General features: G+C 41.2%; 1 protein-coding gene across 1 annotated transcript in view; it reads right to left on the reverse strand.

Annotated features, from left to right (window-relative positions):
• Positions 1-1067: 1067 nt before the first annotated feature.
• Positions 1068-14131, reverse strand: part of cdc73 (cell division cycle 73, Paf1/RNA polymerase II complex component, homolog (S. cerevisiae)) — a 38514-nt gene continuing 25450 nt past the window's right edge. The window contains exons 12-17 of the mRNA XM_061732902.1: positions 12824-12859; positions 12575-12662; positions 7545-7706; positions 3817-3917; positions 2982-3123; positions 1068-1902 (exon numbers count right to left, since the gene is read on the reverse strand). Of these exons, the coding sequence (XP_061588886.1) occupies positions 1866-1902; positions 2982-3123; positions 3817-3917; positions 7545-7706; positions 12575-12662; positions 12824-12859 (566 nt within the window). The 3' untranslated portion in view covers positions 1068-1865. The remainder of the gene's footprint in view (positions 1903-2981; positions 3124-3816; positions 3918-7544; positions 7707-12574; positions 12663-12823; positions 12860-14131) is intronic.

Below are 14131 nucleotides of genomic sequence, written 5' to 3' on the forward strand. Positions count from 1 at the left end.
ATAGGTGTTGGACATGTGACCAGTCCTCACAGAACCACACAGACTCCCAGGACCTTCCGCCAGGGAATCTGGAGGAATTCTATCCCATTTCTGTTGTTCATACACAACCGTGCAAACGTTACAAACAGAAACATGGGCAGAAAAAAAAACTCCCGCCCTCTTCTGGTCCTCCGTGGGGCGGCTGGTGGCCTGGGTTTTGGTTTCTTCTTGTCTGCTTCTGGTCTCTCGGGTGGCGTGGTTGTTCCCTCCCTCCCTCCTCCACTGTAGTTACACTTCAGGTAGAGCATCGTTTTCACTTTACACACACACACACACAGTTACACAGACACACACACCTGCTCACACACCTACACACTCACTCTGCAGTTTCTGGGGACAGATAATCGCAGTAGCCTCGTCTGGATTCAGTCTGAGGAACCTGAAATGGTTGCTGTTTTTGACTCTGCCTGTTCCTGTTCGTTTGTTTTCTCTTGCAGATTTCAAAGGCTTGTGTGCCCGTTGTGAGGTTTCCTGTGTGATGCCACCCCTCACCCCACCTCGTATCTGACGTTTAAAAAAAAAAAAAAAAAAAAAAAAAGCTTCATACAACGATGAGAAAACTGGCTTATAGGCTTCTGGGCCGTCATTGCGAGAAAAAAAAAAACACATGTATAAATGTATAACTTTCTATAGTAATATATAAAATGCTCCCATCCATCTACCAAGCAGACCAAAGACGTGTCTTGGATCAAGGTGCGAGTGTTTAGTGCTGCTTTAACGATCTGAACGTGGGGGTCGGTGGAGGTCAACTCCCTCCAGGAGTCCGCCCCCTAGTGGTCGTTTAAGGAACTGCTCCACTGTGGTTGCCAAAGGTTGGGCTGCATTTCCAAGTCCTGACTGATAACCTGGTGATGTAGCCAGACAATATGGGTGGGGGAATCCAGCAGGTGGCAGCGGGGACGCATGCAGCAAACCCAAACAGTTAAGAAGCAGTAGTGTAGGAGCAGAAATGGAGACTCCGAGATCGGTAGAGCGTAGCTTTGTTTACAGGCGTTGGAGTTAAACGCTGACGGAGTCGGCCATCCAACCATCCACAGACAACAAGACTTTTTTCTCAGGCTTTATTGTCCATTTTCATGTGATGATTTAAAGCAACACTTTCCACCATTTCTCATCTATCACAACAAAGAAGAAAAAAAATAGGATTTCATTGCGACCAAGCGATGCTCCGATCCGTCCGACACGTCAACTGGGATGCGACTGCTGGATTGAGATAGTTCACCGAGCCGCGGCAGAGCAGCCGTCTGGCTCTTAACGCGGTTTATTATATACACACACAGATCACAAACAAGCTAAACAAAAATTGGAATAAAGTCTCTTTCCTTAAACCCAGTGGTTGCTTTGATTTGTGAGAGTTAATGTTACATCTATCTGAATCTCAACGGTTTAAGTAAAAATGACAAAACTTTCTCTTGACAACTGAGATTATGATGCTTCCTCCGACGCCGCGCTGCTTCACGTCTCCACCGCCTCCTCCGTCTGCTGCTTTTTGTTTTGTTTTTTTTGTTTTTAAATATCAAACATTTGGTTTTTCTGTTTAACAATCTGAAAACATTAGAAAACAAGTCGAACTAAAAGCACAACATTTCTAAATCTCAATGTCCGGAGCAACAAATCCAGCACGTGGCATAAGGAGTCCTCGGGGAAGTTGACCGGAGGAGCTGCTGGCGCCCTCTTCCTCATCCGGGGCGAGTCGGGGGGGCGTGGTAGGGCGTGGTAGGGCGTGAGGGGGACGGCGCGGCGGCTCGGGGGCAGTTTGGACCGAGAAGAGCTGGAAGGCTGCAGAATCAATGGTGGGATTTTCACCGATGAGCCGTGATCTGTGCTCAGAACCTGAGGTGAGATTTGTGCTTGACCATGTATCTGAAAGCAGAGGAGCGGGCCGGGTCAGGTTGGGCCAATGTTGGAGAAATTACAGTATAAATAATAGGGGTGTAACAATACACTAATCTCACGATACGGTACGATATTATAGCAGTATTTTTTCAACAACCTTGAATGAGGAACATATGACTAGAAAAAATTGTCTTTTATTTGAAAGACACAAAATACAAAACAATGCTGTGCGTTTGCCCTATTGTTCCAGTTTGTAATGCTTTATAACTGTTTAAGTTTTAAAGAGAAAGCCAGGCCAACCATTTTCCACAAACTGAACTTAAAGTAAATGTCAGGTTTACATTATGCATCTTCAGTTTCATACAAGTACAAATATTTTGCCACAAACTGAATAGTTTCTCTCATGTATGATTTGAATTTCTTTTCCAGAAATTTAACAACTAAAATTAAATAAATAAATAAAAGTAAATAAATATATACAATTTTACATCATAAAAAAGATTGATTCATGCTCACGTAAGTGTAAGAGGAGATTTATTTTTGTTAAGAAGGTTATTTTGGTAATTCAGGGTTCATTATTTTATAAATATATTCTTTATATTCTGATGTAAATCAGGGACTATAATGACACTAGTCAGTGTATTTGTAGTGATTAGTCTGTTTTAGATTGGGCGGAGTGATACGCCACAGTACGGCACTAGGTGCTGTGTTGATGTTCTAAAATCCTACACTGTTGAGGGACATTAAAGTACACTGGAACTCAGCAGAAGTTGTCCCCGTGTTTATCCTACTCACCACCCCAAAAAGGTTTAATTTAATAAGGTAAGGCTTAACTCTACACCAGACTTAAAAGTTCAAAGCTCAAAACCCCCCAAGAGTCCCGTGATCGGGACTGCAAAAAGGTACTAGTTTCTTCTGAGCGGAGTAAGATTTTGGTCCGCAGGTCGAGGCGCGGTCGTCACAATAGATTAATATTAATAATCCAATATCGCAATACACTTTGTCACCTCCACAACATGTTTCGTGACGTTTTTGTATCGCGAAATTTCGTGGCACGATATATTGTTACACCCCTAATAAATAATGAGAATAAGGCCGGTAAATACCTGTCCAGGGTTTCCCAGAAGCGCAGGAAGACGGGCCGGTCCAGGTGGCGTCTGTGGCGGCTCACCTCCAGGACCGTCACGTCCCACTTCCCGACGTTGGGATCCGTCTTTGCCTCATCGTACTTCAAATGAAAAGCTCGGACTGGAAGGTAAAAGTAGATTTGTAACGCAGAAGTATAGATGCCAATGCTGTCAGCATCATACTGCACGTTTTTATGCTGCCGTTCATCCATCCATCCATCAATCCAGCCCAGAACTTTCCATGTGCCAAAACATGCAGGTGTTAGAGCTTCATCTTGTTCTTTTCATAATGTTCACGTTATTAAAGTGGAACCTGACTCTTCCTGACTTGTTTTCCAGGACGCCAAGGACCAAAGAAGCAGTGTTTACTGCTCACGACTCAGATCCCATTTGGACAATTTTATTTTCTAATACAGACTTTAATCATCTAAGGAAACTCTTCACAGGCCAGTTACATTTGTTTCTTTTTCTTCTTTCTTTCAAGCCTGCAAATGGCACTAACATTCCCACAGCATTAAAAATCCGTCAAGTTGAAAGTCATTTAGAAGCGTCTGCTACTGCGGTTAAGCCTCCGAATGACAAACTGTCACACGGTCTATTTATACACGTCTTGTGTGGTTATGATTGTAACACGCTGCATTTTCAGCGCAGTACGAGATGACAGGGTCTCAGTGTGAACACACGTTTGCGTTTACAATAGGTGCGGTGCACACCTAGGCGCTTTAGTCAGCGTGAGAACCACAAGCTGCTGCTGCTGCTGCTGCTGTGAAGCTCCCGCTTCATGGATAAAGCTGAAAGTCCATAAATCACTCACTTTTGGCAAAGATGTCGACAGGAGATCCGTCGGGCAGCAGCCAGGGCCAGCCTTTGAACTGCCAGGCAGGTCCCTGCACGAACACGGCCACCACTCGATCCCTGCAAGGACAGAGCTGCATTTAAAACTCACGTTTCCTTCTGAATACAGTAATCCCTGGTTTTTTCGCGGGGTTACGTTCCAAAAAGAACCCATGAGAAGTGAAATCCGCAAAGTAGCAACCTTTTTTTTTTTTTTAAACAATTATTATACAAGGCTTCAAATTGCGGAGATCAGCCCCGCCCCACCGAGACACGAGTAACTGGATTTGAAAGGGAGAAAATGAAAAATGATGAAAAAAAATTACAAGTGCAGCAGGGCAAATTGTGACTGGTGTGTATTTCCCTGCTCTTCTGATGCTGCTGCATCCTGACTCGCTCTGTAGCGTCTTTTTCTTCTAAAGCCGCGGTGCAGGTGTGGTTTTTCCAGAGAAGAACATAGTTATGTGTCGTTGTTGTTGCTCTTTTTTTTCTTCTGGGCAAAAAGATTCTTATAACCCGACATGCCACCATGGATTATATCTGAGACTGTAATGAACGATTCATCAAAGGGTCCCGTTCTTGAGCTGCTGCTGAAGCTCATTGGTCGTTCTCAGCTTGTTGCTAAGCAACCAACGTTATTGACACAGGAAGTGAAGAAGCGGGGAGACTGTTTAGCCAATCAGAATACAGAACACGATGCACAATGCAAATCCGTGAAGCAGCGAGACGTGAAAGGTGAACCGTGTTATAGCGGGGGATTACTGTATAACTTCCCACGGTCACGTAGAACGGTCATTTAAAAAAGACATAAGTGATCAAATTAGACACTACTGAAATGAGAAGTTTGTGATGCTTATTTTATTTTTCCAGTCATGTCCTGAAAGGATTTTCCAGAGAGGCTAAAGAAGCCGGACAGGCAAGATGCTTCAGTTAGCATTGGGTAAGACTCTCCCACTGGTGGCAGCTCCACGACGGTGCATGTCCTCGCCAAGCGGACTGAAATCCTCGTCAGCCCGGTGTATTTGGGGAGAAAACTGTTCAAATATGGGCTAATTAGCTCGGGCCGGTGCTGAAAACCCTCATCGGTGCAAGTCATTTCCAGGCAACGGCCAAACACAGGAGCAGTTTCAATAAATCGTACCTTTGCTGCGTTTCATCTTTGGATTTGTAGCGGGACGCCACTTATTTTTGGTTTATTTCACCGTACGAATTGTTACCGATTACTTTTGTGACACTATATTTGACCCGGTCTTTGTACGTTTTGACCGTATAGTAACGTAATTCTGGCCATTTTAAGAATGAGATGTACCTGCTGTATCTACTGCCCTTACTTTTTAACAACTTGTGCTTTTTATTATTTTACCTCTTTTCTTCTATCTCTTTTCATTTTATTTGTTAGTTACTGTTTAATTGTGTCTTGCTGCTTTCAATGTTGATGTAAAGCACTTTGAATTACCTTGTGTTGAATTGTGCTATACTATTAAACTTGCCTTGCCTTATTTTGTCCTGTACCATCATGCACCTGGCTTGGTGTGTTGGTTGTTTCAAGATCAGTATTCATCAACAAGTACCTGCTGTGCCATGTGCACGTAAACCACAGAAGACTGAACAGAGCGAGCATTTCCCTCATGAGCTTGTGATAGAAGAATTCAGCCTTGGCTACTTGATTAAAGCCAATCCGCTGAGAGCAGCAAAATAACAGCCTTGTGTGCAGAGTGGGAGTCTGATCCAAAAAGATTAACACTGTCCTTAAAGATGTTTTTGTCTACTCCAAGCGTATCAATGAATCATCCTTTGTGCCTTAAAATCTGCACGCTTCCTTTGTTACGTGGTCATTCTGCATTGAGATGCCTCATGTATGTTCTGACCAGTTTACATGCAATTGTTTAAATCTACTGAAATCTGGCTCATTTCTCAAGTCTTATTCTTGGTAACTTAGACACCCAGTTTCAGTCCAGTTATTCACCTATTTGGAAAGAACACATTAAAGAGCATTTAGTGTTTTTTTCCACAACGTGGTGGTCAGGGGGGACGCCAGGGCTGCACGGTGTGATTTCAACTAGAACAATGTAAACGTTGTGCATTTACATTTTCAACATAAAAAAATGAGTGCTTTATCGTTTCCTGTTCGAGTCACACCTACGTCCTTATCAGCTGTTGAACTATTGAAGTCTGTAAACTGGCTTCCTGCATGCACAGCATAATAGCAATGGTGTGAGCGCCTCTTTCATGGTGTACGTTACTGGTAAACTTGAGCAAGGAACACTTCTCCCACTACGTCTTTTTTAACAGGAGATATGACATTAGGGCCGTACAAAGCCATGTTCCTTGGGGAAATCTAGGTTGTACAGTTTCCAAGTTGCTTATTAGAACAGCTACAAGCGGGGGTGTTGCTGTCCTGCCTGATTTGACTAAAGCCCTGAGAATTGACATTTAAAAAGGCCCGGTTTCTCATATAGCGTGATAGGAATGAGGTGTTGGCACCTCTGGTACGACACACACCCTTCAACGAGCGTGACACGAAGAGGAGGATGTGAAACTTCACCCCTTCAATGGAGCTGCAGATGCAACTAAAAAGGAAAATAACCAAAGAGAACAGCGCCGCTCTGCAGAGGTCATACGTGCACCAGCTGGGATGGAGACGTCGTTTGACCTGGTCCAAAACACTTCCTGAACTTTGATTCTTTTCACAGAAAAGAAAATCCAAACGTTCAAATCTCATCACGGCACACCATGTGGGCATGACGTTGCCCCGGTGAGTCTGATACTGGAGTCTGACAATGACGTGCAGCTGCAGAGCAAGTTCTGATGCACTGAAGCTGCAAAGCAGAACGAGACCGGAAGTGGCAGCGTTCATTCGAGTCACTCGGACTCCACTGAGGTCCAGTTTAAAAATAAGCCCATGCTCCCGCCACCACAGCCGTTGGGGGAACGGCCTCTTGCTTCGTGATTCAACGGGGCCAGTCAACCACTAAAAGTGAAACTATGCTTCAGTTGATCAAAAGGTTCTTCATCCTGTGTGGCATCTAGGGCTGGGGATCCATTCAAATGTAAAGAATCAATACTATTCCGATTCTTAAGATTCAGAATCGATTATCACGCTTTGATTCGATTCAATCCGTTTGGTTGGTATTATTAAAAATGTTTTTTCAGCTGTTGCATGAATTATATGACTGTAGTTATGCAACATATTAATACTAGTATTATATTGAGATTCAACAGCAAGTATTGGCAGCTAATGATGCTGTAAGGACCAATCACCTCCCAGAATGCTGATAGAACTGCTTTCAGAAACATCATGGGTCAGAATTACCAAACAAATCCAGGGCAGCAAACAGAGACGGATGAAATTTTTTCCCCCATTTATGAGATTTTGGTTTTTAGCATTTTATGCAAATGTAACCCCAAGATGGTACATAAAGCAAAGAAATAGACAATTTATGCAATTATAACTGAAAACTTGAATGTTTTCATACCATTAAACATATTTAAAGGCAAAAACATGGCACCAGTTATTCTCGTGCCAACAAAATATTCCTTTTTTGGGGATAAACAAAAAAATACCAAGAGTTGGATTGTAATGAGAAAAAAAAAATAAAAATCGATGTTTAGAATATGAATCGATTTAGAAAGGGAAAATCAATCTTTCCAACACAGGCCTAGTGGCATAGTAAAGTAACCAAGCAAGAGGCTAGAAACCGAGCTTACCAGTCCTGTGGAGCCAGTTTCAGCGGCTGATCGATGACCCGGTAGGGGACCGTAACGCTCAGCGTCGCGCCGCCCGGCTGGATCTGGTCTTTGCGCCTCTGAAGCAGAACCTCGTTGTCGCGCGGGATGCCCTGCTTCTTCTTGTCCTCCGAGGTAACCAACCTGGTGCAGAGTAAAGTTTGGCATTTCAGTCTGAACTTTTACTTTTCTCTCTGGCAGGTTACACACGTCCAAGAGGAAATGGTTGTTATTCAAAAGTAGAAAGATTTGATTTTGTGAAAATGTATATTTGAGAAGTTGCTGACTGTCTTAACAGATTTATGAGACATAAACACAGAAGTTTAGAAGAAAAAGTCGGTAAGCCGTGCATCCAAAAACACGCCCCCCCACCACCACCACCAATTAAGTCCTTATGTAACGGGGGAACGTAGCTCTTTTCAAAATACATGGTTGATCTGTTAGTTCCTATGAAGCTCCCAGACCCCTGAGGTTCATCTGGATCTGGTTTGTTGTGGTTCCAGAACCAGAACCAGCAAGGTGAGGCAGCGTTCAGTTATTCTGGTCCTCACCGGTGGAACAAACTTCCTGTAGACCTGAGGTCTGCTGCAACTGTAGATCCTTTAAATCAGGCCTAAAAACATTACTGTTTACTGAATTAAATACTTAACTGCTGTATTCTACTGCCATTACTTTTTAACAACTTGTGCTTTTTATTATTTTACCTTTGTTCTTATTAGGGCCCGAGCACTGACAGTGCGAAGGCCCTATTGTATCTGTAGGGATTTTTCTCGTTTTTTTATTTAAATTTTTCCGACAAAATGAGGGCCTTTTTATCCCCCCTAAACGTGCCCCAAAAGTCACCAAATTTTGCACGCAAGCCAGGCCTGGGGAAAAATGTGATATTTCATGGTTTGCATTAATGGGCTCAACAGCGCCCCCTACAAAAACTTTGTGCCTCAAGCCCCACAAAACGGTTTGACGTAAATGTCAAAGAGGCGTCTCTTTATATGTGTCCAATAATTTCGATTTTACCCCTAGAAATGAACTGAGTGTCCACTTTGAAGGTACCCTAGTGGAATCTGTGTTTATCGAAATCCCATCTTGCCGTCCCTTTAATGGGAAGACTATTATAATTGGCTGTATATACAGACCACCTGATGCTGACCCCACCACATTTAGTGAGGCACTTTTTTCCACTTTGGAAAATGTAAGCAATGAACATAAAATGTGTGTACTTCTGGGTGATTTCAACATTGATCTCTTCAAGAGTGAATTGCCATCTACAGCTGATTTCCTAAACGCACTATATTCTACTTATTTTTTCCCTTTAATTCTTAAGCCTTCTCGAATCACCAGATCTTCAGCTTCACTCATTGACAACATTTTATTCAATTCCTTGGATTTTGAAATCACCTCTGGTTTATTAATTTCAGATATTTCAGACCATTTCCCGATATTTCAGATAATACATACCAATGGAAATTATAAATGCAATAAGTCTGATCATGTGCAAACTAAATATCGCAAATTTAACAAACGTAATATGGAGTCCTTTAAATCCTCTATCAGTGTTGTTTCCTGGGATGAGGTTCTCAGTTTGCAAGATGTTAATGAAGCTTATCAGTTATTTCTAGTTACTCTCAATTCAATTCTGGAGACTAACTTTCCTCTGGTCACTTTCAAAACCAAGATCAACTCACCCAAAGGGAAACCTTGGATGACAGACGAGTTAAAAAAGTGTTCTCGTAAGAAAAATAAACTATATAGGAAAGCTATTAGTAAACCTACTTCTGAAAATGTTGAAACTTACAAAAAATATAAAAACAAATTTACTCAATCATTAAGGAAGATAAAAAAATCATATTACGCTAATAAGTTTACTCAAGCTTCTAATAACATTAAGTCAACCTGGAATCTCATCAACCAGTTGCTTAATCGGAAAAAAACTCAAGCTGTTGTACCTACTGAGATGTTGGGAAAGGATGGGCCCCTCTGTGACTCGAGAGATATAGCTGAGGGTTTCAATGAGTTTTTCATCAACGTCAGCTCTTCCTTGGCCTCAACTATAAAGGACTCTGATATTAATCCTTGTAGTTTTATCAAAGGGACATTTTCATCTCTTTTTGTGTTTGAGCCTCCCAGTACTGAAGAAGTTTATGAAATTACCAAGAATTTAAAAAACACAGCTCAAGGTCACGATGGTATTAGAAGTAGTCTTATCAAAGAATCTATAGATTACATCATTCATCCTCTAACCCACATCTTTTCCCTATCTCTTCAGTTTGGTATTGTCCCTCAAGAACTTAAAATCGCAAAAGTCATTCCTATATTCAAATCTGGTAGCACAAAGGAGTTTGGCAACTATCGGCCAATATCCATACTTCCTTGTCTCTCAAAGATTTTGGAAAAATTGGTTTATGTAAGAATCTCCAAGCACCTAGCTGTTAACAACATCCTCTATAAACATCAATATGGCTTCCGTAAAAAATATTCTACCGAGCATGCATTGCTACAATTTGTCAATAACATTTCTTCAGCTCTGGACGGGAAAAAAAATTCCCTTGGTATTTTTCTTGATTTAAGCAAAGCATTTGATACAGTCAACCATAGAATTCTTATTTCAAAGCTTGATAGGTATGGAATCCAGAATGTTGCCCTCAAATGGCTGATTAATTACCTAGACAATAGACAACAGTTTGTTTTCTCTAATGGTATATCATCTACCAAATCAAAAATTATTTTTGGGGTTCCACAAGGATCAATCTTGGGTCCTTTATTATTTTTAATTTACATTAATGACATGCCTATGTCTTGCAATAATCTTTTTCCTTTATTATTTGCTGATGACACTTGTTTAACAGCTGTTCATGATGACTTCAAGTCCCTTATTGCATTGGTAAATAATGAATTACAAACTGTTTCTAACTGGTTCCAGATTAATAAATTAACTCTCAATATAAAAAAATGTAACTTCATGATCTTCTGCAACAAAAACAAACCTCATACAAAAGAAGAAACCAAAATATTAATTAACGGAACTGAAATCCAACAGGTACCTCACACCACATTTTTGGGTGTTGTTCTGGATGAAGGCCTTAATTGGAAAAACCATATTGATCAAGTATGCAAAAGATCTATGAAGATGCTTGGTATACTGAGGAAAGTCTGTCCCCTGATCCATCACTCCGCTCACTTAACTTTGTATTATAGTTTTCTGTTTCCGTATATGAATTACTGTAATATTGTCTGGTCTGCAACTTATCCATCCTCCCTTAACAAACTACTGATAATCCAGAAGAGATTCCTGAGATCAATCTCTAGATCCAATAGACATAATCCATCCGCACCTCTGTTCAAAAAATACTCTATATTACCCATTCATAAACTCAATGTTTTTCACTCATGTTTATTTGTGCACAAGTTTATCAACAATAAGCAAGATCTTCCGGACACCTTTCATAATTTCTTTAGTTTTTCATCTGACTTGCATTCATACTCAACTAGACACAGTGTCAATCTACATTTACCCTTCTGTCGAACATCTTTTCATCAGTTTAATATTTCATTTAGAAGTTCTAAACTCTGGAACAATTTAGATATGTCTCTGAGGTCCACATTGTCATTTATATCCTTCAAAAAATTGCTGAAAAAACATCTCATGTCCTAATTTTTCAATGTATTCTCTATTATGTATCCTTGTTTTCTTTTCATGTTTATAATGAGAGTTTTCCTATGTTTGTACATTTAATTTTCTGTTTACAGTAGATGACGGGGGTGGAACTCTGTACAAGCCCTCTGGGCTTCGTTCCCTCCTTGCACTATTTTAAAAAAAAATTGTGCTAAATAAATAAATACAAATACAAATGTATTAAAATCGGTACACACCTGTATCATGTCGAAACTTAAAGAAAAGTCTCTTGGCGCCATGGCCGAAACCCAACAGGAAGTCGGCCATTTTGAATTAATCGTGTAATTTTGGCGCAATTTATGCCATTTCTTCAGTCGCTTCTTCGCCCGAACCGTAACGTGCACCCAGGTGTGTTATACATCAAAATGTGCGTCTCCAACGTGCGACGATGGGCATTACTTTTCTCAGTCAAAAGCGTTACCGTGGCAACGACAGATGCCAAAAAGCGCGCCCCCCCTTCATCTGATTGGTCCATATTTGGTAGTTCCTACTTTCTGCCATAACTTTTGAATGGTTTGACATAAAGAGTCATCGGACTCAGTATTGAGTCCTTGACTTTTATTGGATAAAATTGCACTCGCGAGGGCCCGTTCATCGCAGCTTGCAGCTTTAATTGTGTACCGTTTACTGAAGCGTACTCTAAAATTAAATACTTATGATTTTTGAAAACCGCACAAAGTTACACTAGTGATGGATAAGCCCTGAATAACAGGCATTGTGACGTAGAATTGTCAAATTGGTTTGATTCACCGCACGGATTGTTACAGATTACTTTTGTAATAATGTATTTGACCCGGTCTTTGTACGTTTTGACCGTATAGAGATGTAATTCTTGCCATTGTAAGAATGAGATGTACCTGCTGTACTCTACTGCCCTTACTGTTTAACAACTTGTGCTTTTCATTATTTTACCTCTTTTCTTATCATTTTATTGGTTATTTACTGTTTAATTGTGTCTTGCCACTTTTAATGTTGATTTAAAACACTTTGAATTACCTTGTGTTGAATTGTGCTATACAAGTAAACTTGCCTTGTCCTTTCCAGAGATGTGCACAGTACACATTTATGTTTGCGATTTCTGTGTTTCTGTTCTCGTGCAACTAGTCAATCAACATTATGCTGATGGAAGTTTACAGAAAAGAGAGAACAATGTCAGCAGGTATTAGCCGGTACAGAGCTTTGAGCACAGAGTTTAACATGAGCCCGTGTCTGATTCTGTTGCTTGAGAACGGCACTGAAACCAGACATACTGAAGGAAACGGGTCACATGAACAGCAGTACGGCGTGTACCGTCTCTCTGCTCTTAGTCGCACAAACCGTTGAACAATAAAATGATACCTACTTCAGATCCTGCAGGAGATCCTTGGCATTGAGCATCGTGATGAGTGAGGTGGTGGCAGCGGGGATGATGATGATGGGGGTCCGAGACCCTGAAGTCACACAGACAAATCAAATAAATAAAGGTCTTAAAAGCTCATGTGAATACACCTCTGGCAGTACAGCTGCTCAGCACAATTAAAGTACAATAAATCGGTATTTGAGTTACGTGATACAAATATGGTGAAAGTTACATGAAGGATTAAAACTGTACCTTTCTTCTGATTTGGTGGAGGTCTGGCTTGTGAAACTGGAGACAGAAGACAACATGGACAGATAAGCACAAACATCTGAGTGCAGGGATGTACAGTAATCCCTCGCTATAACGCGGTTCCCCTTTCACGTCTCGCTGCTTCACGGATCTGCATTGTGCATCTCGTTCTGCATTCTGATTGGCTAAACAGTCTCCCCGCTTCTTCACTTCCTGTGTCAATAACATTGGTCGCTTAGCAACAAGCTGAGAACGGCCAATGAGCTTCAGCATCAGCTCAAGAACGGGAACCTTTGATGAATCGTTCATTACAGTTCTCATATAATCCATGGTGGCATGTCGGTTTATAAGAATCTTTTTGCCCAGAAGAAAAAAAGAGCGACAACAACGACCCTTAACTACGTTCTTCTCTGGAAAAAACACACACCTGCACTGCGGCTTTAGGAGAAAAAGACGCTACAGAGCGGAGTAAAGTCAGGATGCAGCGGCATCAGAAGAGCAGTGAAATACGCAACAGTCACAATTTGCCCTACTGTACTTATTGTATTTTTTTCATAATCATTTTTCATTTTCACCTGTTCAAATCCAATTAATCTGGTTGTGGTGGGGCGGGGCTGATCTCTGCAATTTGAAACCTTGTATAATAATTGTGAAAAAAAAAAAAAAAAAAAAGTTGCTACTTCGCGGATTTCACTTATCACAGGTTGTCTTTGGAACGTAACCCCTGCGAAAAAAACGCGGGATTACTGTATTCATGTATACTACTGCAGCTGGGCACGCTGGTGCTGCCCTCCGGTGCACGCCCGGACTGTCACATGAAACACGGCTGAGCTGTGGGAAGACGTTGGCTCCGACTCCCGGCTGCTCAACGGACGCGATTCTTCTTTCCCGACAAAAAGTCCTTTCACTGATGTTTCATCCAGATATCAAGAGCATATTTGTCTTCATCTGCTCATAATTCAGTTGGTCATGGAGGAAGTGAGTGGGTCCATTTTCCACACTCTGTAACTTGATACTTTGTTTTGAACCAAATTCTTTTTAACGCATTTTTGTGAGATGACACATCGGCTAATCGAGCGAGACCATAATGTCACAGCCAAGAATGAAAAGCCTTGACAGCGAGCTTCATTTACATTAACAAACTAAAAACAACTGAGACTTTTTATTCTCTTTAAACTCGCCGACAGAAATAAACTAACAGACTGCCACTGTTCTTGTTCAACAGGTCAAAAACTGAATAAACCCTTTCTTCTAATTGGGCTCATCCATTATCTGCAAGAAACTATACTCTCCTGCCATTATTAAGAAAAA

The sequence above is a fragment of the Cololabis saira genome, chromosome 10, assembly GCF_033807715.1.
Source record: "Cololabis saira isolate AMF1-May2022 chromosome 10, fColSai1.1, whole genome shotgun sequence".
Classification (NCBI taxonomy): domain Eukaryota; kingdom Metazoa; phylum Chordata; class Actinopteri; order Beloniformes; family Belonidae; genus Cololabis; species Cololabis saira.